Source organism: Diospyros lotus, chromosome 15 (genome assembly GCF_014633365.1).
Source record: "Diospyros lotus cultivar Yz01 chromosome 15, ASM1463336v1, whole genome shotgun sequence".
Lineage (NCBI taxonomy): Eukaryota > Viridiplantae > Streptophyta > Magnoliopsida > Ericales > Ebenaceae > Diospyros > Diospyros lotus.
In genome coordinates this window covers 21849430-21872939 of record NC_068352.1, presented here as the reverse complement: position 1 = coordinate 21872939, position 23510 = coordinate 21849430, and the positions used below count along the sequence as shown (strand labels likewise).

At 36.3% G+C, this 23510-nt stretch overlaps 1 protein-coding gene across 6 annotated transcripts in view; it reads right to left on the bottom strand.

The window, feature by feature from the left end:
• The window catches only part of LOC127792106 (phospholipid-transporting ATPase 2), a 143592-nt gene extending 125867 nt beyond the window's left edge, over positions 1-17725 (bottom strand). For 2 of the 6 annotated variants that reach the window (XR_008021079.1, XM_052322462.1), the window contains exons 1-3: positions 17477-17724; positions 6228-6431; positions 1018-1231 (exon numbers count right to left, since the gene is read on the bottom strand). Coding sequence is in view for 3 of the 6 variants with exons in the window: in XM_052322462.1 (XP_052178422.1) it covers positions 1018-1231; positions 6228-6355 (342 nt within the window). In the remaining 3 variants the exon portion in view is untranslated. Of the gene's footprint in view, positions 1-1017; positions 1232-6227; positions 6432-17476 lie in introns of all 6 variants that reach the window. The other 4 variants (XR_008021080.1, XR_008021081.1, XM_052322461.1 and 1 more) reach the window with 3 other exon arrangements.
• Positions 17726-23510: the final 5785 nt, after the last annotated feature.

Below are 23510 nucleotides of genomic sequence, written 5' to 3'. Positions count from 1 at the left end.
CTTTGATATTCCATCCTCAAATTCCTCCCTGTTAGGCATTTGCAATGGCCCTAAAACCCCTTTGATTCTCATGATGGATCTTTTTCCCCTTATGTAGTCACTTTAAGTTTATACAATGAAGTTTGAACTAAAACACATCTCTGCAAATTGGTAAGCTAAAAGTACAGTGATCCTATCGTACTTAGACACTACTTGCCGCTCTTGAATAAACAGTGAGCGTCCAGATGCCACCTAAAGAAAATGAAACAACAGGACAGTGCAATTAGCTGTTAGACCCACCTGCTTGATCTCCACATTTAGATGATACCTTTTTAATGGCTGATTCTCACATTTGACATTTAGTAATATGTAATGTCACATAATGCTTTCCCATAAACCAATAGCATTCAACAAAAAGAATGATGATGAAGTGTTATTGGAATTTCACCAAAAAAAATCAATTAAAATCCAAAGGCAGACCAATCTAGGACAGAGAACGGTGCTATCAAGATGACTAACAATATTTTCTGCCATTGGCCGCAAGTGGTGGTTGGTTGTTCAATTAAGGCTTGGGCTACATAAATCTGATTTGGTGATTGGGAGAAGGTATGGTGACGGCAGTGGTGGCTGAACTTTGGCTCTAATATCATCAATGAAGAATGGACAAGGAGAAGAAGAAGAAAACTAATCTCAACATTATTTCAGTTTATGCAATCAAATTGTAAGTAATTTCTATTTATTCAATCCTGCACATAAAGAAAGATTATAATCCTACTAGGAACTAAAAAAACCCAGAAAATTATTACCAACTAAAATACTAATTAAATGTAAAATTATGAAAAGATACTAATCCAATGTTGTTTAAATTTTTTGTTTCCTTGTCCTCCTTTTCCTCCTAAAATGAGCATGAATTTTTTTATCCGCATCGGAGAATCAACCAACAGATTCATTCATAATGTAAGTTCAATGTCCCAAACTGGTTATCAAAAGCCATCAAAAATAAGAAAAGGTAAATCAAAAAAATTATATTTCCCTTACATGTTTCTTGATGCCCTGCTTGACCACCCATACTTCTTTTTCATTTGCTTTCTTGTCTGATAGATATCTATTATAGTCATCCCATGCTTCTTTAGTAGCCGATACTGCAAATATTAAAATGAGAGGACCCCAAGTGCTAGCAGGGTTTACTGGAGTAATTAGTGGCCATAGTTGAAGACAAGCAATCAACAAGAAGTACTGATTCATAAACCGACTGTAAACAAGAAGTGGGAAATTGTTAGGATAGTGAAAGAAACTGGGGAAACATGATAAAGTTTAAAAACAATTCTAGTCTATCTTATATCATATGTTTAAAACACCATGCTCATGAAGTTCATAGTTGCTACAAAACAAATGATCAAAATTCCACACAATAACAAGTACGAGGCAAATATGCGTAATTCACGAATCACCCACTACTCAAACCAGCAAGATTGAGCTATTCCTCAATACGCCACAGGATAAGAAACTTAAAATCAAACTATTAACAAATGCAAATGACAAGAGTAATAAGGCAATCATTTGATTAAGAAGATAAAGCCCTGCATATGTCAGCAAAAGGATGATCAAGTGAGATACGCATTTGCACAAAAACAGAATAGACCTGCATACATACATGAATCGATAGATTATATACATGTGTATTCATACTTGCACACATACATGAATCAATAGATTATATACATGCATATTCATACTTTTATCTATTAAAAACTCCTGAAGAAAAATTCCTGTTTCCATTAACGCTCTTATGCTTTAAACTTCAAAGAGAAGAAGTATTCACCAGTCTCCAATTCTCATCACATGAGAGTAATCTAAACCCTTTTGACTTAATAAATTGCAAAAGGAACATGCAAAACTGGACTAGCTCCTCTTAAGTATGGTATATTCTAATACTCTCACTCATTTGATCCAGCAATCATTAGAAGGGAAATACCACTACCAGATTACCTATAATATATCTGTTGAAGGAAATAAATATGAAAGTTCTTGTTGTTGTACCTAAGGGAGATAGGGTGATACGAAGAGGTTTGAAAGATTTGAAAATTAAAGCAAGCTGAGATGATAAAGAAGGGATAAGAAGTTAAAGATAAAATAGCTCCATAAAAATGGGACAGGATTATTTAAGTTTAAATCCTATCTCATTTGTTGTATCCTATTTGAATTTGTATTTTGAAGTCTTGTATTCTAGGAGAAAAATAAGGACTCCTCATGTATAAATACCACCTCTATGTTCAATACAAGCTGAGGAAAACAGTTCATTTGTTCATCTCCAATTGTCCCTAAAGTATTCCTACTTAGGTTCTCTCGTTTTGTTCATGGTATCAAAGCCACCGACCTTGGGGCTGACTATCTTATTCTCCCTTTTTCATCAAGCAGTAATTTTACAATGGCTAGCAATCCACCAGCTAGTGAGACCTCCACTACCAGTCTTATAATTACTAGAACCACCCCAATTCCAGCTGTTCCAATTTCCTTAGATAGCCATACCCTTCAAATCAGACAACATAAGCTGAATGGGACTAATTTCCGAGAATGGTCTCAATTAGTGTTGTTGGTCATTAAAGGGAAAGGAAAAGTGGGATACCTAACTGGAGCCACACCCATGCCAAACCCTAAAGCAGCCACTTATGGAGTTCAGGATGCTAAAAATTCAATTGTTATGGCTTGGCTTATTAATTCCATGGAGCCAAAGATAGGAAGAACCTATCTGTTCTACAAGACAGCCAAGGAGATATGGGAGGCCGTGCAAGTTCTCTACTCGGATACGGAGAACATGACTCAATGTTTTGAAATCCATTGGCCATTCGAACAACAAGACAAGGTAATCATTCGGTTACTGGGTACTATAACTTGTTGAATGAATTATAGCAAGAAATGGACTGTTTTATGACATTGGTTGGGAGTATACTGAAGATGGAGTTAAATACAATAAGATGGTGGAGAAAGAACAGGTGTTTGACTTTCTTCATGGCCTTAATTCTAACATAGACAACATTAGAGGAAGATTACTAAGAACTAAACCATTCCCATCAATCCTGGAAGCATTTGCAGAGGTAAGAAGGGAGGAAAGTCGTAAGAAGGTAATGTTGAACTCATTTTCTACAAATGAGAATAATACTCAGAATTCAGCCTTGACTACTTCTAAACTAAAAACATCACCATTGTGTGGTGAATCACAAAGGGATAAATAGTAGTGTGATCATTGTCATAAGCCCTATCATACTAGAGATACTTGCTAGAAAATTCATGGTAAACCAGCAAATTGGAAGGCAAAAAATCCAAAAAAGGTGACTTAGACAGCCTATACAGTAGAATTTGAGGATGGCAAAACCACTAATCTCTCCCTAACAATGGATCAATTGGAGCTACTCTAGCAGGTATTAAATTAAACAAAGGTCACAAAATCATCTAATGTAGCTGAATCTCCTAAACCGATTGGATCACTAGCCAAACAAGGGACATCCTATCAGTGTTTACCCACTAGTAAACACCTCAACGTTGCCTACCATATCCTAAGATATCTTAAAGAAACACCCCTGAACAGGCTGCTATTCAGGAAAATAGATGATCAAGGAATAATAGGCCTTGTGGATGTTGATTGGGCTAGATCTATTGAAGATAGCAGATCTACATCAGATTATTGTACTAAGGTTTGGGGCAATCTTATTACATGAAGGAACAAGAAACAAAGTGTGGTAGCTCGGAGTAGTGTTGAGGTACAATACCGAACTATAGCTCAAGAGGTATGTGAAATAACTTGGCTTGAGAAACTAATGGAAGACTTAAAGGTGCTAATTACTATTCCTCCCAGGTTGTATAGGGATAGCAAATCAACAATAAGCATTGTGAATAATCAACATGACCGGATGAAACACGTGAGGATTGATCGCCACTATGTTAAACAGGAAATTGAAGATGGAGGGATTAATCTAACCTATATTCCTACTGGTTCACAAGAAGCTGATATACTCACCAAAGCAATGGCTAAACAAGGGTTTGAATTGATTAAAGGCAAGCTAGGAATGAGAGACATCTATTCTCTAGCTTGAGGGGGAGTGTTGAAGGAAATAACTAGGAAAGTTCTTGTTGTTGTACCGAAAGGATAGGGTGATATGAAGAGGTTTGAAAGATTTGAAAATTAAAGCAAGCTGAGATGATAAAGAAGGGATAAGAAGTTGATAAAGTACCTCCATAAAAATAGGATAGGATTATTTAAGTTTAAATCCTATCTCATCTATTGTATCCTATTTGAATTTGTATTTTGAATTCTTGTATTCTAAAAGAAAAATAAGGACTACTCATGTATAAATACCACCTTTATGTTCAATACAAGCTGAGAAAAACAGTTCATTTGCTCATCTCCAATTGTCCCTAAAGTATTCCTACTTAGGTTCTCTCGTTTTGTTTAATATCAACTAAAAATTTACCCAAAAAAATATCATTGTGACGTTGAACCACAGTGTTTCTATAGGTTCCTAGAAGAATGCTATAATAGTTTCACTCTCTGAAGATGTAGGTTGGAACAAATAGCAATAAGTTTAATGTCATACCTGCAGTTGGCTCAAAAAAACTTCAAACAAGCATAGTTGTTAAAGGCGCGCCTAGGCGCAAGGCGCCAGTTCTGCGCCTCGCCTAGGCCGAGGCGAGGCGATATCAATGAGGCTCTCGCCTTGCACAGTGAGGCGCAGAGGCGAAAGACGCGCCTAGACTGCTTTTAATTTAAAACTTGGGCAGCCCAATTCCTCCCCTCTTCTTGGTTCCGGTATGCATACATTACAACATACAACTTATTTATATTTCTTTAATTTAAGTAAATGTCCACATTTTCTTTTATTTATATTTTACCTTTCATTTACTTTAATACATAAATGTAAATAAGAAAGTACCCCCCATTTGGATTCAATAAAAATATCTAAAAAATCAAAATCCACAACAATAAGAAAATAGAACTTTAGTTTTAGTACAAACTCAGGATTTGGCGATTTTACCACCCCCAAAATACATACCTACTATTTCTTGAAAAAATCATTAAAAATCATTTTAACAACAATGAATATTAGCTATCAAAATACCGGGAGATAATTTTTCAAAATGAAAACATTTTCTTATATGTCTCCTTATAATGCGCTAATCTTCCAGACTTAGAAAAATAGCATTTTTCAAAATGAAAAAATTTTCTTGATTGTGGACTTGTAGTGTTTCTATGTTTATTTAGAACTTTGCATAATGATTGGTACTTGTTTGAGTTTAAGACTTTAAGTTTGAACTTTGATAATGTTTCTAGTTTAGAATTTGCATGATGATAAATGAATCAATTTTGATGATGTTAATTTAGAAATTGAAAATAATGAATCATTAATGATGTGCATGTGTTATTATTGATAATTTGATAGTTTTTTATGATTTTACAAGATTTTGAGTTTTTTTCTAAAAGATGTGCCTCGCTTCGCAAAGGCGCACCCCGCACCTTAGGCTCCAATACCCTTTGCGCCTCGCGCCTTTCAGAACTATGCAAACAAGTGAAATTTATCAAAATTTTGTATGTTCCTTAAATTATGCAAAGCAGTAATCAGAGTAGCATTACATGCACTTTCTCCTCTTTTTGTATCCATATCCACATGATGATAGAAAGGTAAGAATATACCATATACTTGAGTTTAAAAAACTAAAAATCCCCAGCGCATGAGGCTAATTGCTTTGCGAGGGGCGGGGGAAGGTTATATTATATGCAGCCCTACCCTTACTTTGCAAAGAGGCTATTTCCACAACTCAAAACCATGATCTTCCAATCACAAACAGGCAACTTTATCATTGCCACCAAGGCTTACCCTCAAGTTTAGGACTTTGCCTCTATTTGTATGATGTTCAAAGAAACCGGAACTTACACAGTAAGGGTATTTGTAGAGGCTTTCACATAGATAGGAGAAATAAAACTAATTTTTCACATAAATTCCATCTAATGTTAGGCACCCTTAAATAGAAACATCTTATATTGCAATATCATCCGGTAACAATCATACTTCAACATTCATACATGTCTGTGTATATATTTGAAAGTACATATATCTATATCCTAAGGATAAAGCTTCAAAAATGGTAGGCACGTAAATTCAGACCTGTACTCCATGCTTAAAAGTCATGCCCATGTTCGTGTCAGTACCGAGAAATATATGCACGAAATTCTACGTAATAAATTCAAGAATTACCTGAACTGCTCCCATAAGTTCTTTGGAAGGAAGTTCAGTACAGTATATTTTCTGTTTGATATACGGTTGACACAGTACAGATCTTCTGATAGCTCATCATCATTGATATATACATAGCGCTTCATCATCAACTCAAAAGCATGTGATGCAGTCTGGCATGATCATACTATGTTTATCTAGCGCTTGACAACATTTTCAGGAACCCTGCAATAACAAAGTTCAGAGAATTTCTATCTGCAAAATGAGAAAATTACTGCAGGGGGAGGGGGGAGATGGTCTTTTGGCAGAGAAAATGACATATTTCAACAAAAAAAACACATCTACATCCACGAGTAAGATGCATACCAAAAATTACAGTCCAGTTAACTATGTGAATCCCTTTTCTTTTCTTTTTGGTGCAAAATTAGTAATATGTTCAGCAATGATAAATTACAAAGTACTTGAATTGAGGATTTGGTCTCCAACCAAGATAGTCAAGGGAAAAAGGTGCCCTTAAGGCACTAGTCAGTAGTCACCAAAAAAGCACTCACCTGAGTGACGAGGTGCTAAATTGACAAGAAAATTAATAAAAAAAATATATTTAAAGTGAAAAACACAATCAGATAGTGCATATAATAATAAAACATCTAAAATACCCTCCAATACAAACAATCAAGCTTAAGTAACATAAGTTATCTGCAATATGTATATTAACAATAACAAAAATGCAAAAGAAGGCAGCAGCAACTCCTTGGCACAACACCTATAGGCTATTTCAGCAACAGAAAAGCATCATGTCAGGACCCAAGGGTTTACTAGGGCTAAAATAGTATTTAGCCTATTTTACATTTTACTTGTATTTTCCTCTGGTTGTATTTCTCTGTTAGTTTGTTATATTCAATAGAGTAGCTATGTAAAGCTACTAAAGTCTGTTGATAGGACATGTTTTGAAATGACAATTGAATTTAGATTTCCCTCTCATCAATTCTCTCTCAAATTCCCTCCCGTTTCCCTCAGCTTTCTCTCTAATCTCTCCCATTCTCTATTCTGTCTGAAACTCTCCCTCATTTATCTTCCCCATTTCTGTCCAATTCTCCCTCCAATCCTTCTGTTCTTGGTCCTAATTCCCTTGGATTCTTCCAATTTCCAATCTAAACCCTAGGTACATGACAATTTGGTATCAGAGTAGTCAATTCTAGGCTGTGATTTCGATTCAATTATCAGTGGAAATTATCAAGCAATGATTCGGCGGATTCAGTTTCATTGATTCCGACAAAGGAATTCTTGGCTATTTGACCTTGAGGCAGTCAATTATCCAACATATTTGGTGGAATTCTGACGAATTGATGTTTGTGCGATAAACAACATTGCGTAGGTTCTGAGATGATAAATACTAGCTGCAATTGAAGGTAATTCAAAGCAGCGGAGCCGGATGACTATTAGCTAATTGATTTTCAACGCTGTTAAGCTCCGACGTAAAGCCACGTTCCTTGGTTGTGATTCTTGGAAGTTCTCCAACACTCTTGGCAGCAAGATAGGCCGGGCAAAGTTCCAACGACTAAACAATTGATCAGTGAATTTCGGTGATTCTGGCAAACTTGAGCAAGCAAGTAATTCTCGATTCGAGTCTTGAAGGCGAAGCAGAGTAGCCGACCAGAAATTCCTATTCGACTTTGGAACTCAACTTGGCCATGCAATTCTGACGATGCTTCTAGCGACTCTGAGAGCAGTTCCAATTGGTCAAAAATTGCAGACGACCAAGCTAGGTGATTCCGAATTGGAAGGCGTCACAGAGTGAGGTTATCCTTGGTTGGATTCTGGAAACTTTTTAGTAGTTGGTTCACGGTCGCTACGAGTGATAACAGCGACTCCTAGAGCAGTTCCAGTTAATCGAAATTCCCATACGAGCAAGCTATCCTTGAAGTTGTTCGCAGGAGAATTTAGAAGCAGCTGCAGCCAAGGAGATCAATTTAGGAGGAGTGAAACAAGCGAAACCTATAGAGCCTAGCGGAATTCCGGTGAGTTAGATAGTGAAGCAAGGCCAAGCAATCTGGGCGATTTTTGAAGACTAATCAAATAGCTAGACTATACAAAACTCTTATTCTGTGGTGATTGAAGCAAGGCCAAGCAATCTCGGCTACGAATTAATTCTGGACTCAGAATTGTAGGCAAGGCAAAGCAAGTGATTCTAACAATCGGCGATTCCGACAATTGCCTAGGTATCGATTACAATACAAGCGATTGTTGCAATAGGTGACAGGAATGATGACGGAGAGGCAAATCCATGTTGGATCTATAGAATCAGCGGTGGGTAAGAAGCTAGACAGTGCTTTCGATCTGTTGTGAGAGGAGATCAGTCACACGCATGAAATTTGGAATGAATTCAAAAATTGGATGATGGACCAATATATAATAATGTTCGCTAGACATAATCAAGTTAGACTACCAGCTTGTTTGCTTTCCAGAGAATATTCAGATCCAATTATTATAGGGAAGCGACCAAATCCTATGAGTAATCCTTACTCTCCTCAAAGAACTGGTTCAAATCCTATTTCAGCTGGGAATCCTTACCTTACTCACCCACAAGATCAAAACTCCATTAACAAATCTCAGAGTCCAACGTAGGGTGACAAAACTATTTTTTCGAAAATAGATTTTGGAATGTCTTAAGGCAAAAAACAATAATAAGAAGGGCGTGGTTAAGGAAACATTACAACCTCAGGAGTTCAGTTCATTAAAACGTAGCAATCCAAAGAGACGTCAAGATTATGGGAAAATGATTCATTGCTTACCTCCGATTTTGAGCAAAAGAAGTATTTTGATTTAGGCAGTATTGATAAGAAGGATGACTACAATATCAGAGATGATATTGGTGGTGAAATACATTCTCCAAAGGCAAACTATAACTATCAGGTTGTTAGGACAGTAAATCCAAAGGAACCGTCTGATCTCTTTGAAAAAGAAGTTCATGAAGAGGAATATTTCAACAAACAGAACGAAAAAGATGTTGCTGAATTATTTGCATGGAATCAGGAAGTTCCAACTGAAAAATCAGTCAATATTAAGGAAGTTGGTGCTAGAGTCCTTCCACAGGATTCCGATTTACAAGGATCTGAGGAACCAACTGAAGTGAACCTGTCAATGGTAACTCAAGATTTCAGAGAAGAAAGGAGATTGGATAAGGAGATCCATGTAGACCACATTTTATAATGGCAAGAAGCTGATGATTCGATTGATATGCAGGCTATAAATCATTATCAAATTGGAGATGAGAACTGCTATGAAGATGGCTTTCATGCATCTGATATTCCAGACAGGGATATTGTTTCATCAAAAAATCCGGCTATAAATCATGTTGGGGATGAAGGTCATGATGGAGGCCATGTTTCAGGCATTGAGAAACCTATGGAACTTTCTCATCCCTTCCTATACAATCAGTATGTCCGAACAGGAAGGGCAATTGTAGGAATTGACACTGGGACACCATTGGAGGAGAAAATTGTTGAAGATAGATTTTGGGTGTACGGCAGTGAGCAGGAAACAGCTCGGGAGGAAGAGTTTTCTACTATTTTATTTGTTCAAATTCCAGTTGGAGAGCTGTAGTGTCAGATCGACTCTTGGTTGGCAAAGAAATTTGAGTCCCTTACTATTACTAGAAATGGTATGATTGGAGATATATCCTCAACTAAGATATCTTCTAATGTTGTGAAGGTGTGTGGATTTGATAAGAAGTATGGGGACAACATGTAATTGGAGGATAGCTATAGAAAAGAACTAAAGAAGGCTTTACTATGGGAAACAAGGTCTTGCATAAATTGGACAATTCAATTTTCAAGGAAGGTTATGGTACTTTGTGCCAGTAAAGCAAAACACTGCTCTGGAGATATCAGAAAATATGGCTTCAACAAATAAATCTCTATCGAGGTTTCAGCTAAGGGAAATAGCTAAAGGAGCCAAAAGTTTTGATGTGGAGAACAAAGCTCCTGCTGCTTTGTTTGTTCTCATTCCAGCTGACCAATTAGAATTTTTGTCTACTGTAATGAAGGATAGAGTGATGACTAGAATTAATGTTGTAGCAACTCCTAGTTTTGCTGCTCTAAGACAGTTTTTGTTTGGGTATCCAAAGCAAGTCTACATTACTCAATCGTTGCATCTGCAGGTTATTGCAAATATTTTTGCCGTAAAGAATGGTCGTTGGTTTGTCTGGAATACATTAATTGCAGCTATGGATGTGTGTCTGCCATCATTACTTGTATTAGATGGTGATGAACTATTAAAGGAAGTCACAGTCACAATTAGTCATTCCTCTGGACTCCAAAGAACCAACATCTAAGGAGCAGTGATGGGGAAAATTGGTGTGAACAGCAATCGACAGGTTTAAGCTACAAACAACGACAACCAGAGATTGGTTGCTTCTGGTTTTGTTTCAACCAATGAGTCCAAGAGAGCAATTGACAATGTGTTAGGCTTACAGAAGTTTTCCAAGATTGCGCCATCCAAGCTGTGTAAGAGAAGGAAAAAACATAGTAATTAGTTTATTTTACATTTTACTTGTATTTCCCTCTGATTGTATTTTTCTGTTAGTTTGTTATTTTCTGTATAGTAGCTATATAAAGCTATTGAACTCTATGCATAGGACATGTTTTGGAATGACAATTGAATTCAGCTTTCCCTCAAATTCCCTCCCATTTCCCTTTGCTTTCTCTCTAATCTCTCCCTTTCTCTATTTTATCTGCAACTCTCCCTCATTTCTGTCTATTATCTTCCCCATTTTTCTCCAATTCTCCCACCAATCCTTCTGTTCTTGGTCCTAATTCCCTCAGATTCTTCCGATTTCCAATCCAAACCCTAGGCTAAACCCTAGGTACATGACACATCAAAGCAACAAAGTAGTGAACAAACCTAGAACCATAGTAGACAAGACTAAAGAGTTAGAATGGAGGAGGGATGACCACCGGAGGGCCGCATGTCATAAGGGAGCCTATTGGTGGAGATAAGTCACTAAAACAATCAGCCACATGCTGACATGCACCAAGGGGACAACTCCAACCGCCCTCTGGCAACTCCTCTCAAACTCACCCCCCTCAAATCTACAATATTATGTCCATTACACCTATCAAAAAGCAAGAAACATGGAGAAATCAAATGAAAATTACAGTGCTTTGCATTGGTTTACATTGTAGTAGAGAAACGACCTCAAGTATGCTCCTCTCTACTTGAATTGTCATTTTTCCTCTTCTTACTAGATTCTTTAGACATTACACAATCTTCTCTAACTTTTAGAGCCGACAACCTTTCTTTTCCATTTTGCCTTTTTCCGTTTTTTCTTGATTCTAGGCTAAACGAGCACCTGTGACGCTCGACACCTCATAAAAGGCGCTTACCCATGCAGCACCCGAGTAAAGGGGCCTCGCTTGGCACTTCACGAGGCACTTCTAGGGGGCCTTCATCACCCAAGCACCTTTCTCACCTTTAACTACAGTCTCCAACCAGCACCCATCAGAATTACCTCTGCTTCATTCTTGTAAGATGATACAAAGTAGCTATTAGCCTTCAAGTTGCTATCACACATTCCTCAATACACCAAAAAAGCAATACAAATAATCCCCAAAATAGCAGTCACAGATCCAATCATATTTACAAAGTAAGCTTCCTGCAAAGCCAAAAGAGTAACATAGAAGACAAGATTGGCCGTTGGTATAATGTATACAGATAACACTAACATGACAAGTTGCATGTGTAAATATTTTTGTCGTGTACCTCGACTGAGACTATTGCAATAAGGGTAGTTATGGTTATAAGGAGTTGTACTTCACGTATGCATTACAAGTTGTACAAGGGATTGGTAACCGTTTTGGCGCCAATTCCTAGTTGCGGATCAATTTATAAGATCTGCCCCAGCTCATTTGAAATCATCGAATACAATTTGAGTGATCTCAGTTTCCCTCCTACAATTCTCTCTCTCTCTCTCTCTCTCTCTCTCTCTCTCTCTCTCGATCCTTCTCTTCCAATTCTCAAATTCTTTCTCCCTTCTTCCTACAACTCCCGCCTAATTCTCTTCTAAATAGTTGATAATTCCCTAGTCAGATTTCGAATTCTCTTCCACTTGATGCAGATGGAAGGACAAGAAAGAAAAAGAAGTAGAGGAGGAAGAAAAGGAGTTGGAAGTATGAGGCAATGCAAAAGAAGGGGAGGGGGGGGGGGGGGGGGGACAGATTTCCCTTCATGCTTCGGAAGGCCACCCTTATGAGAAGGTGATCAAAATTAAAGGGATTGTAGAGAAGAAGAAGTTGACCGTGCTTATTGATGGCGAGAGCACACATAGTTTCTTGGATGAGGGTACAGGCAGCCCAGGAACTTTTATGCATGCTGCAGACCATTATTCCCCTTTCAGTAACTATTGCCAATGGCAACAAGATGATCAGCCGGTATAAGAATCAAGGGTTCACATGGAGAATGCCGGGGTACGAGTTCTCAACTAACCTAAGGATCCTACATCTAAGGGGTTGTCAAATTGTGCTCAGAGTTGATTGGATGGAGATCGTGAGTCCACTGATATTTGATTTCAACACCTTAGAGGTGACTTTTGAGAAAGGAGGAAGGAGGTTGACACTAACAAGGTGTGTGGAAGGAGAAGATGTTACAACCCTCGAGAAGAACTCACCCTCAAAAGCTAGTTGTCAAGGGGAGGGTGCCCAAGAGGTTATAAACCCCACACCAAGAGCCTAAACTTCTAATGTGGAACAAGTCTCATACCTTGCAGTGAACCATAACATACCACCACGCTCCATAGTCTGACGCCCACAACGGCAAGTTGTGCACTAGCCACAGCTAATCCCAGACGAACACTGTAATGTCGACATCACCTCTGTTGCCGCACGATTGCAACTGAGAAACATGGGGCCGGCTCTAATACCACTGTTACAACTCTCGGGTAGAACTCACCCTGAAAAGTTAGTTGTCTAATGGAGGTTGCCCAAGAGGTTATAAACCTCACACCAAGATCCTAAACTTCCAATGTGGGACAAGTTTCATACCTTGCAGTGGACCATAACATACTTTGTCAAGCCCTCAAATTATGGGCGGGACAATTGAGGGAATTCTGATTGAATTCCGAGAAAGAAATGAATGCAGTAAGACAGATAGAATAAGGGAGGGAGAAAGAGAGAACGAGAGCGAATGAAAGAGACAGAAATGAGAGAAAGACTTTTGTATTATTCTGCAATGATACTTCCTCGTAATGTTATAGGTCTCTTATAGAGCCTCTAGCAACCATAACAGCATTCTAACAATATAATAGCTAACTAACCTAATAGCCAAAACAGTAAGCTAGTTTCCTAACCACTTAACCCTCATCTAGTTAGCAACTACGGCACATACAAGTAGTTATTAACGACCATTTACTGATTCACCCCTAGGGTCATGACAGGAGAATGTAGGGCCATCTCAAGGAACCTCCTGAAGAGATTATTTGAGCAAGAAGAGGAAGTTATAGCTCAACCACATTCAATGTATGCCATTAAAGTAGATGAGGAGTACAAGGAGGATGGCACGACTGGGGCAGAAGACCACCGATGGTTCAAGTTGGAAGCCCTTACCTGTTCCCAAAGCAAGGTAACCCCTAATGACTCTTTACACTCTTTATTGGTTGAATTTGAGAACTTATTCTTTGAACCATCTTCCCTGCCTCCTAACCGCTTCCCAAAGCACACCATCCACCTTAAACCTAACACAGAACCCATAAACGTTTGCTCATAGCGAATAGCGATACTCTCCTTTTCAAAAGGCAGAAATTGAATGCCTAGTTAAGAACATGCTCTCTAAAAATATAATCCAACCCAGCTAAAGCCCCATTGCATCCTCTGTTCTTCTTGTTAAGAAGAAATATGGAAGCTAGAGGTTTTGTGTTGATTATAGGCAATTAAATTCCCACACCATTAAAAACAAATTCCCAATCCCAATTATAGATGACCTATTAGATAAACTAGCAGGAGCAACTACCTTCTCAAATCTTGACCTCAGATCTGGTTACCACCAGATTCGAATGAGCTGTCCAGACATACCCAAGATAGCCTTTCACACCCATCAAGGATTGTATGAATTCCTAGTTATGCCCTTTGGCCTAACTAATGCACATGTCATCTTTCAGGCACTAATGAACCATATTTTTTGTCCCTACCTCAGAAAATTTATCCTCGCTTTCTTTTATGACACCTTAGTGTATAGCCCTACCATGGAGCAACACTCGAGCCATCTCAAAACCACCTTCCAAGTCCTCAAATCTAACCAGTTGTTTGTAAAGAAGTCTAAATGTACCTTTGCAGAGAGAAAGGTGGAGTACTTAGGTCACATTATCACCGATGAAGGAGTGACTACGAACCCTAAGAAGATCACTGCCATGGTAGAGTAGCCAGCACCCAAGACCATTAAGGAGTCAAGGGGTTTGGGCTAACAAGCTATTATAGAAAGTTTATTAAGAGCTATAGGGATACGCATTGAAGGCAAGGCTACTAAGATACAAGGAGAGGCTGGTAATTGGGGATGACACTCAGCTCTGAAAGAGGATACTCCAAGCCTTGCACGCGTCACCCACTGGACACTCGAGTTTGAATGTCACTCACAACAAGGTAAGGTAGCTATTTTATTGGCCAAGGATGAAAAATGAGGTGACTGCCTTTGTGTTAGAGTGCCCTATTTGCCAAAAATACAAGCATGAACAAGTCCCATACCCTAGCTTGCTTCAGCCCCTAGAGATACCCGAACAAGCATGGCAACAAATCTCCATGGACTTTGTGGAGGGGCTCCCAAGGTCTGAAGGGAATAGCACTATCATGGTATTAGTGGATAGGTTGACTAAATTCAATTATTTCCTAATCCTAACCCACCCTTTTACAGGCCCTTATGTGGCTAGGTTGTTGTTGGACTCAGTGGTGAAAGTGCATGGACTACCAATGTCCATCACTTCAGATAGGGACAAGGTGTTCAACAACAATTTTTGGAGGGAATTGTTCAAATAGTTGGGGGTTGGTTTGCACATGTCCACCGCCTACCACCATGAAACAAATGGGCAAATCGAACGAGTGAACCCAGGCCTTGAGGCCTATCTAAGATGTGTATGCTTCTCCAAACCTAAGAGTTGGAATCGATGGTTACCACTTGCTCAGTGGTGCTACAATTCCAACTACCATAGTTCCCTCAAAAGATCCCCCTTTGAGGCACTATTTGGCTACAAACCCCCATTAATACCTGCAATGATGCACTATTCCAATGTGGAGCTAGCAGTAGACCAAAATTTAAGGCAAAGGCAAGAAACCCTACACGTAATAAGAAAGGAGTTGACAGTGGATTAGAATAGGATGAAACAAATGGAAAATCGGAAGAGAAGTGAAATGAGTTTTGAAGAAAGGGATATGGTGTACCTAAAGATAAGGAGATTCCAGCAACAAATATTCGCTAGACAGCCCTTATCTAAACTAGGCCCCAAGTATTTCAAGCCCTTCCAAGTGATAGCCAAGGTGGGGAAGGTTGCTTATAAGCTGCAACTACCAGAAGGAGTTGGAATCCATCTGGTCTTCCACGTGTCCCTACTCAAGAAATTAGTGGGGCCCCATGATCAAGTCAGTTCAAACCTACCTACCCTTTGAGACAGACCTTCCGAAGGTGACAAAACCCTTAGCAATATTAGACAAGAGGGTCATCTATCCCAACTCCTTGCCCTTGACATAGGTGTTGGTGCAATGGACCAACCGCCATCCTGATCACACCACATGGGAATATCTACCAGAGCTACTCAAGCAATTCCCTCATGTAACCCAGCAATTGTAATTTCTTGTAGACAATAAATGTTTCTAAGGGGAGGGGTATTGTCACGTTCCTAGAGGTAGATTGCTCCATTCCATAATTTTGTTATGCTAAATTGGGTGCACCTAAGCCATTACAAGCTGTGCTACGGCAAAGTAACCTTCTAGAAGGACCCCTTAACCGCCTATATATATGTAAGGGAGCCACGCTCCGAGGCAATCAATGAGAATATTCTGATTTCCCTCTCTCTCTCTCTCTCTCTCTCTCCGGTAATCACATAATTCCTTCCCAGAATTCTGCTACTATCTTTGTCAGTTCCTCTGGCACTGACACTCTCTCTCTCTCCCCTTCTCTTCCAATTCTCAAATTCTTTCTCTCTTCTTCCTACAATTCCAGCCTAATTCTCTTCTAAATAGTTGAGAATTCCCTAGTCAAATCTTGGATCTGACAATTTCATCATAGCAGTAAAGAGTAAAATATTGAATCAAGTTCCTTCAAAGCAACAATGCTATTAGACAATATAAACTTTTAAACATTTACATTTCTTTGTGCAAAAAAGAGAGCCTCTTATACCAATCAAAAAGGGAGAAAACATATATATGAACCTTTGGGAAACATTTCTCACTCGGAATACCACTAACTATTGGAAGTTCCAATTCCCCTCTAGTCTGCCATATGACCTACAAAGACTATGTACTGAAAGTTCAACCAAATTGTTTAGGACTGCAGAAACTGGTTTCTCAGCGTCTCCCCACCCACACAAAAAATAATAATAAATACAGTGCAGAAGCTCATATGCACAGGGAAATATAATCCCGCCCTGCATTTATACAGTAAAATCTACCATGTCGATCAAGGTAAGACCCCATTCCGAGTTCCCAAACCCACCCTTCAGCATTTGAACTTGGATAATCCTCCTCCCCCCCCTCCCAAAAAAAAAAACTCAAAACATCTCCAGAAACCAGAATTAAAGCACGGATTTTCATTTTCCAAGTAATTGTTCCTTCTGAAGGCCAAACTCCTCATTGTACACCCAATAAACAATAACCGCACTTTCAAAATGCTAACCTAGGTATACCCAACTCAAAATTCGAAATGAAATGGGGTCAGTGGTTCACGAATTTAACATCCATAAATTAGAACTAGTTCCAGCAGTAATGTGATCCATTAAGCCTTCTTACATAGTCACAAGTCTTGGTAACCCAGTTCCCCACCAGCATTATGAATTCTCTATGCTCCCGATTTAGATAGACTTAAGGTTCACGAAATCTTAGTTGCATCTACAATTGAAAAAAAAAATAGCAAAAACCCAAAACATTAATCAGAAAAATGGCAAAGAAATAATACTAAGTTTCATCCCTTTCAGATTAGAAGCTGTTCGGTTTTTCAACATAAAAACAGAATAATTGATTCTAGATTAGGGTTTTCGAATAAATTCAGAAAGAAAGAAGAAAGAGGCGCGCGTGAACCTGAAGGCTGAAAACCATAATTTCGCCGGAAAAGAGTGGCCAGATGGGCGCCTTGCAGCTTTGAGGTTGCCCAGCGAAGGATCGCCCCTCTGCTCCTCCGATTTGGGCTCTGAGTCCTCAGATTGTCGTAGTTGGTTGTTGGCTTGCCGGCGAGGGGAGATCTGTAACCGTTGGAGTGGAAGAAAGACGGCCGAGAATGGCGGGTTGGTCTGAGCCTTGGAGAAGAACTTGACTACCGATTTGGGGTAAATTTGTGTGCAATTTTGCAAAGCCGGTGAACCGGACGGTTCTGAAGAACCGGAAACGGTTCAGAAGGGGGTTAACCAACCCGGTTGATTCCAACCCCGTGGCACCGAATCAAGGAAGTGGACTGAAATATGCTTCTCCCTCTAGGCTACTATCATGAAAAGTCATCGCAATAATTAAAAATGGTAAATTATGAAAAAAAAATATTGAATTTTTTGTTTTGTTTTAATATTATAGTGAATTTTATTTTTAAACGATGCACCAAATATTGTATGTCAGCGACATGCACATAAGAAAAAAAAAAATTTGAAACAAAGACCCGACAAGTCGACACCCAAGTCACTCATTCCACCCGATAGGTGAGAGCAAATAGAGATGTATAAAAAATCCCAACCGACCGAATTACACTAATCAAATTAATCGAACTAAATTGATTTAATTCATTAATTGAATTAATCAAAAATCGAAATAACATATTCTAAATCCTGTAAACTAAATAGAAAATCAAAATAACACTAAAAATCGAAAATTAAAAACCAAATTAACCGATTAACCAAATAAATAACCGACAATCGAACACATTTCTTTTCAATTTCTCCCATTTTTTAAAAAATTTGAAATTAAGCATCTCAACATTCAGCTAGGAAAAGTAAGTACGTAAAGACAACAGCCAACAAGCATCCATGCATCCAGACGGTCATATATTACAATAACAAAAGCAACTTTAGTACTCCTCAAAGACCTTTATTCCAAACGTTCAGACACACTTTTAGTGCAAGCTGTGGAAGAGCCTCTCCCCTTACCTTTATCAGGCTGCGAAAGAGATATCACAGGAATAAATTAAATTAGCACAGAAGGAGCAGCACGCAAATAAAAGGACAATTGCAGACCTGGCAAACCAATATATACAGACAAGATTTTCAATTTTTGGGTAGAAAAGGTAAAATTTTTCGTGTCATATATTGCTTCATGCACGTAAGAGGGATTAATTGTGGTACATAATAGTGTATCAGGTAAGAGACACAATGCATGATACCCACAAGGAGCTATCCTCACAAAAAGAGTGAAACTGTCATACTGCGACTGTCATGACTCGAACCTGTATCATTGAATACAATCTGTTATCTAAAAATCAACATACAATCTGTTATCTAAAAATCAACCGTGCTACACGCGTGGGACAACAAGATTTTCAATTCTTTTTTCTTTTTTTTTTTTGGGGGGGGGGAGTCGTGTACATCATTTCAATTTTAATTCTATTTACTTTTTCTTTAATTCTTCCACAGAAAAAGAACTACTTGAATTTTCTTTTTTATTTTCATGTAACAGCGAGGTGAAGCAATGACTTTGCGTCAATCCAATTAACTAGTGCTTCTTTCTTCTTCTCCATCCTCTTAATTTCCCTTTATTCACATGGATTATCGAGTGTGCATAAATCACCTATGCTCAAGGACACAAAGACCCTAACAGTGGATCGCGATCAACAGATAATCAAATCCAAAATGAGATTTTGGAATCTACCAATGCGAATGAAAGAGTGCCCATTACCAGGAAAATTATTTTTTTATTTTTTTACACGTGTTGGGTATCAAACTCATGTTTTTAAACTTAACAATTTAATCTTAGAATATGTTTGATTATACAGATTTATCATAAAAAATGTATAATTATTACACATTTTTTATAGAAGTAATAAAACACTCTCACGAGTGTTTGGATCCGGAGAAGTTTTTAAATTTCTGGGATTCATGATTCTTAGAAATGCTCTTGAAAATCTTTGATTCTCAAGATTTTTGAAATTCTATATTTGGTTAGATTTAAATATTCTCAAAAATGTTGAGTATTTTTTTATGAGAATCTTACATTCCTATGTTTAATTTAAATATAATATTCTTAAAAATTTATATCATTTTTTCAAAATTACACTTATTTAATTTTTTATATAAAAATAATAGATTTTTTCTACTATATAAAATATTGGGACCCACAATATCTTTAGAAAGTCAAAAAAGTCATTTTTTTTACACATTATGTATATATATGCATGTGTATATATATATAATATATATACATAATATATATGTTTGTATGAATATCTATTTTAATATATATAATATTTTATAATAAATAATATAAATATATTATAATATATTTTTATATTTAATATATAATATATAAATATATACATATATATATAATATGTTTGTATAGAGTTATAAAAGGGTAAGAGGTGATTTAGTCTTTTTATTTATTAAAAACATTCTCAAGTCTATGGAAAATTTGGATTCCCAACCCCTATGAAAATTTTTTTGTGGAAAAGTTACTTAAAAATCATTTTCGGGAATCCTATTTCTCAAGATTCTTTTTATAAAAAAGTTGTACCAAAAATGAAAATACAAATTCCCAACCTAACATTCCTAGGAATCTTAAAATATCTCATGTACCAAACACCTAGTTAATTTTTTTATAGAAAATATGTATATGGTACAAACATTTAAAGGTTCTTTCTATGAAATTCATTTTCTAAGAAAGTGGATGGTTTTTGTTTTCTAGGCAATCATTACCTATAATTAAATTCTAAGTAATGTAATCAAACACACCCTTAAATCCAAAAAATAAATAAATTTTATGTAATTAAGAGATAATCTAATTTAAACAAATTCAACCAAACAATAAACACAATCATAAATCAAACTGATATGATAATCTAATAAATATCTTAACATTCTCTTTCACTCTCAATTTCATTTAAAAATAAAAATTTAATTTGTCAATAAAATTTGTAGAAAATCAAATCATATGGAACTTTACTTACATTGCAAGATGAGCACGAATAGAAAGAGCGAATATCTAATATTGAAACAAGGTTAGGAAATTGTTAAATAAAAAGGAAATAAAGATAAGAACTTGCATATGAAATGAAAAAGAACGAAGAAGCAGGAGCGTTGCACGCAGAATACAATTGTGCTGGAAATCATGCAAGGAAGGAAAAGGAGAAGAAGAAGCCTTAGTTGCTTGTCGCCCCCAATTTCTGTCGCCGCTGCTTCTCCCTTCTTTCCTTTCTTTTTTATTTTTAAAATTCATTTGCACACTCATATATATCTATATATAATTTCTCATTTAAAACAAATATCAACCAAATCAAAATATATATAATATATATCTACATATACTAGGCGACCACTTCCAAATTAAAGTCTAAAATTTATTTTAACTTTTTTTTGCCCATTTTATTTACTCCCATTTGACTCTAACTTTCACTTCACCCATTTTTCTTATTTTGACTTTTTCACATAATTTATATTTCATTTACTTGACTTCAAAACAATAATTAAAATCCTTCTTTTTTTTCCTTAACTATTCCACATCCTAATATTTCATTTATTTTCACTTTTCAACTTACCTCAAATTTCATTTATTTTTTACTTTTCAAACATAATACATGTAATCCATCATTACTTTACACAATGAGAAACTTAGAAATCAAGCTCAACAAAAAATTGTTCACAGATCGAAGGAAAATAAGCAATCGTTCGCAACCAGTCAACGACTCCTTATCATCGATCAACAGCATACTGTGCCTTCTTACTGCTATCATCCCATTTCCAATCCTCAAATTTATTTAGTTGATTTTTAACTCAATGTTCATCCTCACTTCCCTTTTAGTCTTAACTCTTCAAACATAATATATAAACCCCCATTGATATACGTGTATCAATTTATTTTTTATACCAAACTAACTTTCATACTCCAAAATTATACTTAGATCCCGAATATTTCAAAAACTTTCGACCATCTCTCTATTCCCAAACACAATAATATAAATTTTCCTTCATTAAGCTCCGCAATTCACAAATTTCAATTAATTAAATTCTTTCAAATATATAAATAAATCGTTATTATTTTTCTCAAAATATCAAGATGTTACAAATAACACTTGTTGAAAGTAATATGCAAAGATACTAAAACAAAAGGAAATTAACAATGCAACACACGGGGATGTATAGTGGTTTCAGTTCAATCAGTCTAATTTATTACCTTAGCTCATCACCAAAGATTTTAACAAATCACTATAACTTTTATATGCTTAGTTATAACTTCAATTTTTTACAGGTACAGTTGTAACCTTTACTTTTAACAGGCTCAGAAGTAACCAAAAACCTAACTTTTACAAGGCTCGGTTGTAACCTCTTACACGGTGTTTTTTTAATAGCTCGAGCACTAACCACAAAAATAGAAATGAGATTTACAATGTAAACAACTTAAGAAGCTTTTACAAGATAGAATTCAAAAATGAAAATAGCTTATCACAATGAAAATAGAGATACAAATTATGAATAAAGATAAGCACTATTTCTCCCTTTATTTGATTGAAAATGAAAACTTGAATAATCGTTTTGGCTCAAAGCAATAGGAAATATTCAAGAACGGTAGCCTTTTTCTTCATTTTCTTCTCCTTTTATAATTGTTGTCATAAGGATAAAAACTCTGCAATGATAGCTTTCTTTTTTTCATAAAAAAATTATTATAATATTCAAACATCAAAATAAATGATTTAGAAAAAAAATTTAGAGCATTTTTTTAGCCTAAACGATCAAAATTTGTGTTTTAAAAACACTTGCAATTGCTAGTTTCAACATCTATAAAAATCAGTTTCAGCACACACATACTCGACTAACTTTGGCTCTTACTCCAGTAAGCATTGACTGAACTTAAATAGATTCAGCAGATTGTGGATTATACTCATCAGCTACTCGATTATGTTCGGTAATACTCGATTATACAAAGACATGTATAAAATACTCAATTATCACTCATAAATAGTCAATTATCCATCAACTTAAACTTGATTGCTTACAAAAATTACTCGATTAAAATATCATAAACATAATTACTCCACTATAGAACCAACATACTTAACTAATGCAAGGATTTATTCGATTACACTTAATACTTAGTCATTAACAAAATATATCACTCGATTATAACCTTGATCTATGTTGCACAGAAACGGAAACGATAAATGTTTCTGATAGGAAACGGAAACGTAGAAACGGACATTTTTCTAAAAAAAAATAGACATAAATAGGGTCCGAAACGGGAATAGGAAACGTTTCCGAAACGGGGAAACAGCTTCTATGAGGTGTTTCCGTGCAACATAGACCTTGATCACTCGATTGCTTTTAATATAGTCAAAACTTACAATAAATACTCGACTACTAATAGCATTCACTCAAATGATATCTAAACACACTCAATTATATTCCATATCGTACTCGATTGTTATTCAAATAACATATATTATTTTGAATATTATCAAAATAACATCTAAAATATCACAAATATTAAGCTTAAATATAAAATTCAATTTTCTCATAGAAAACAACATAACATAAACATTAAACTCAAATACAAAACACAAGTGTTGTTTGTGAAATTTGAATAAATCTAACTTTCCAAATATATCTACTTGATTACATAAGAAGTCTTAGAGAATAAATGAGATATTTCTCTAACACATGGCTTTGAGAACACTATATAATACTCAATTATGAACTTTCTCTTTTTTATATACAAGATAAAAATTATTCTTCTAAGCTCAACATCAATACACAAAATAACATAGTCATATAAATACAAATATATAGACACGAAACATACATAAGTCAAGTAATTCACTTTTACTTGACTAAAATGGAACATATAAATTATTGCAAATATGTTGACCATAAAATATGTTATTCAACAACACAAATTTTAACACAAAGATGCATAATTCATATTAATA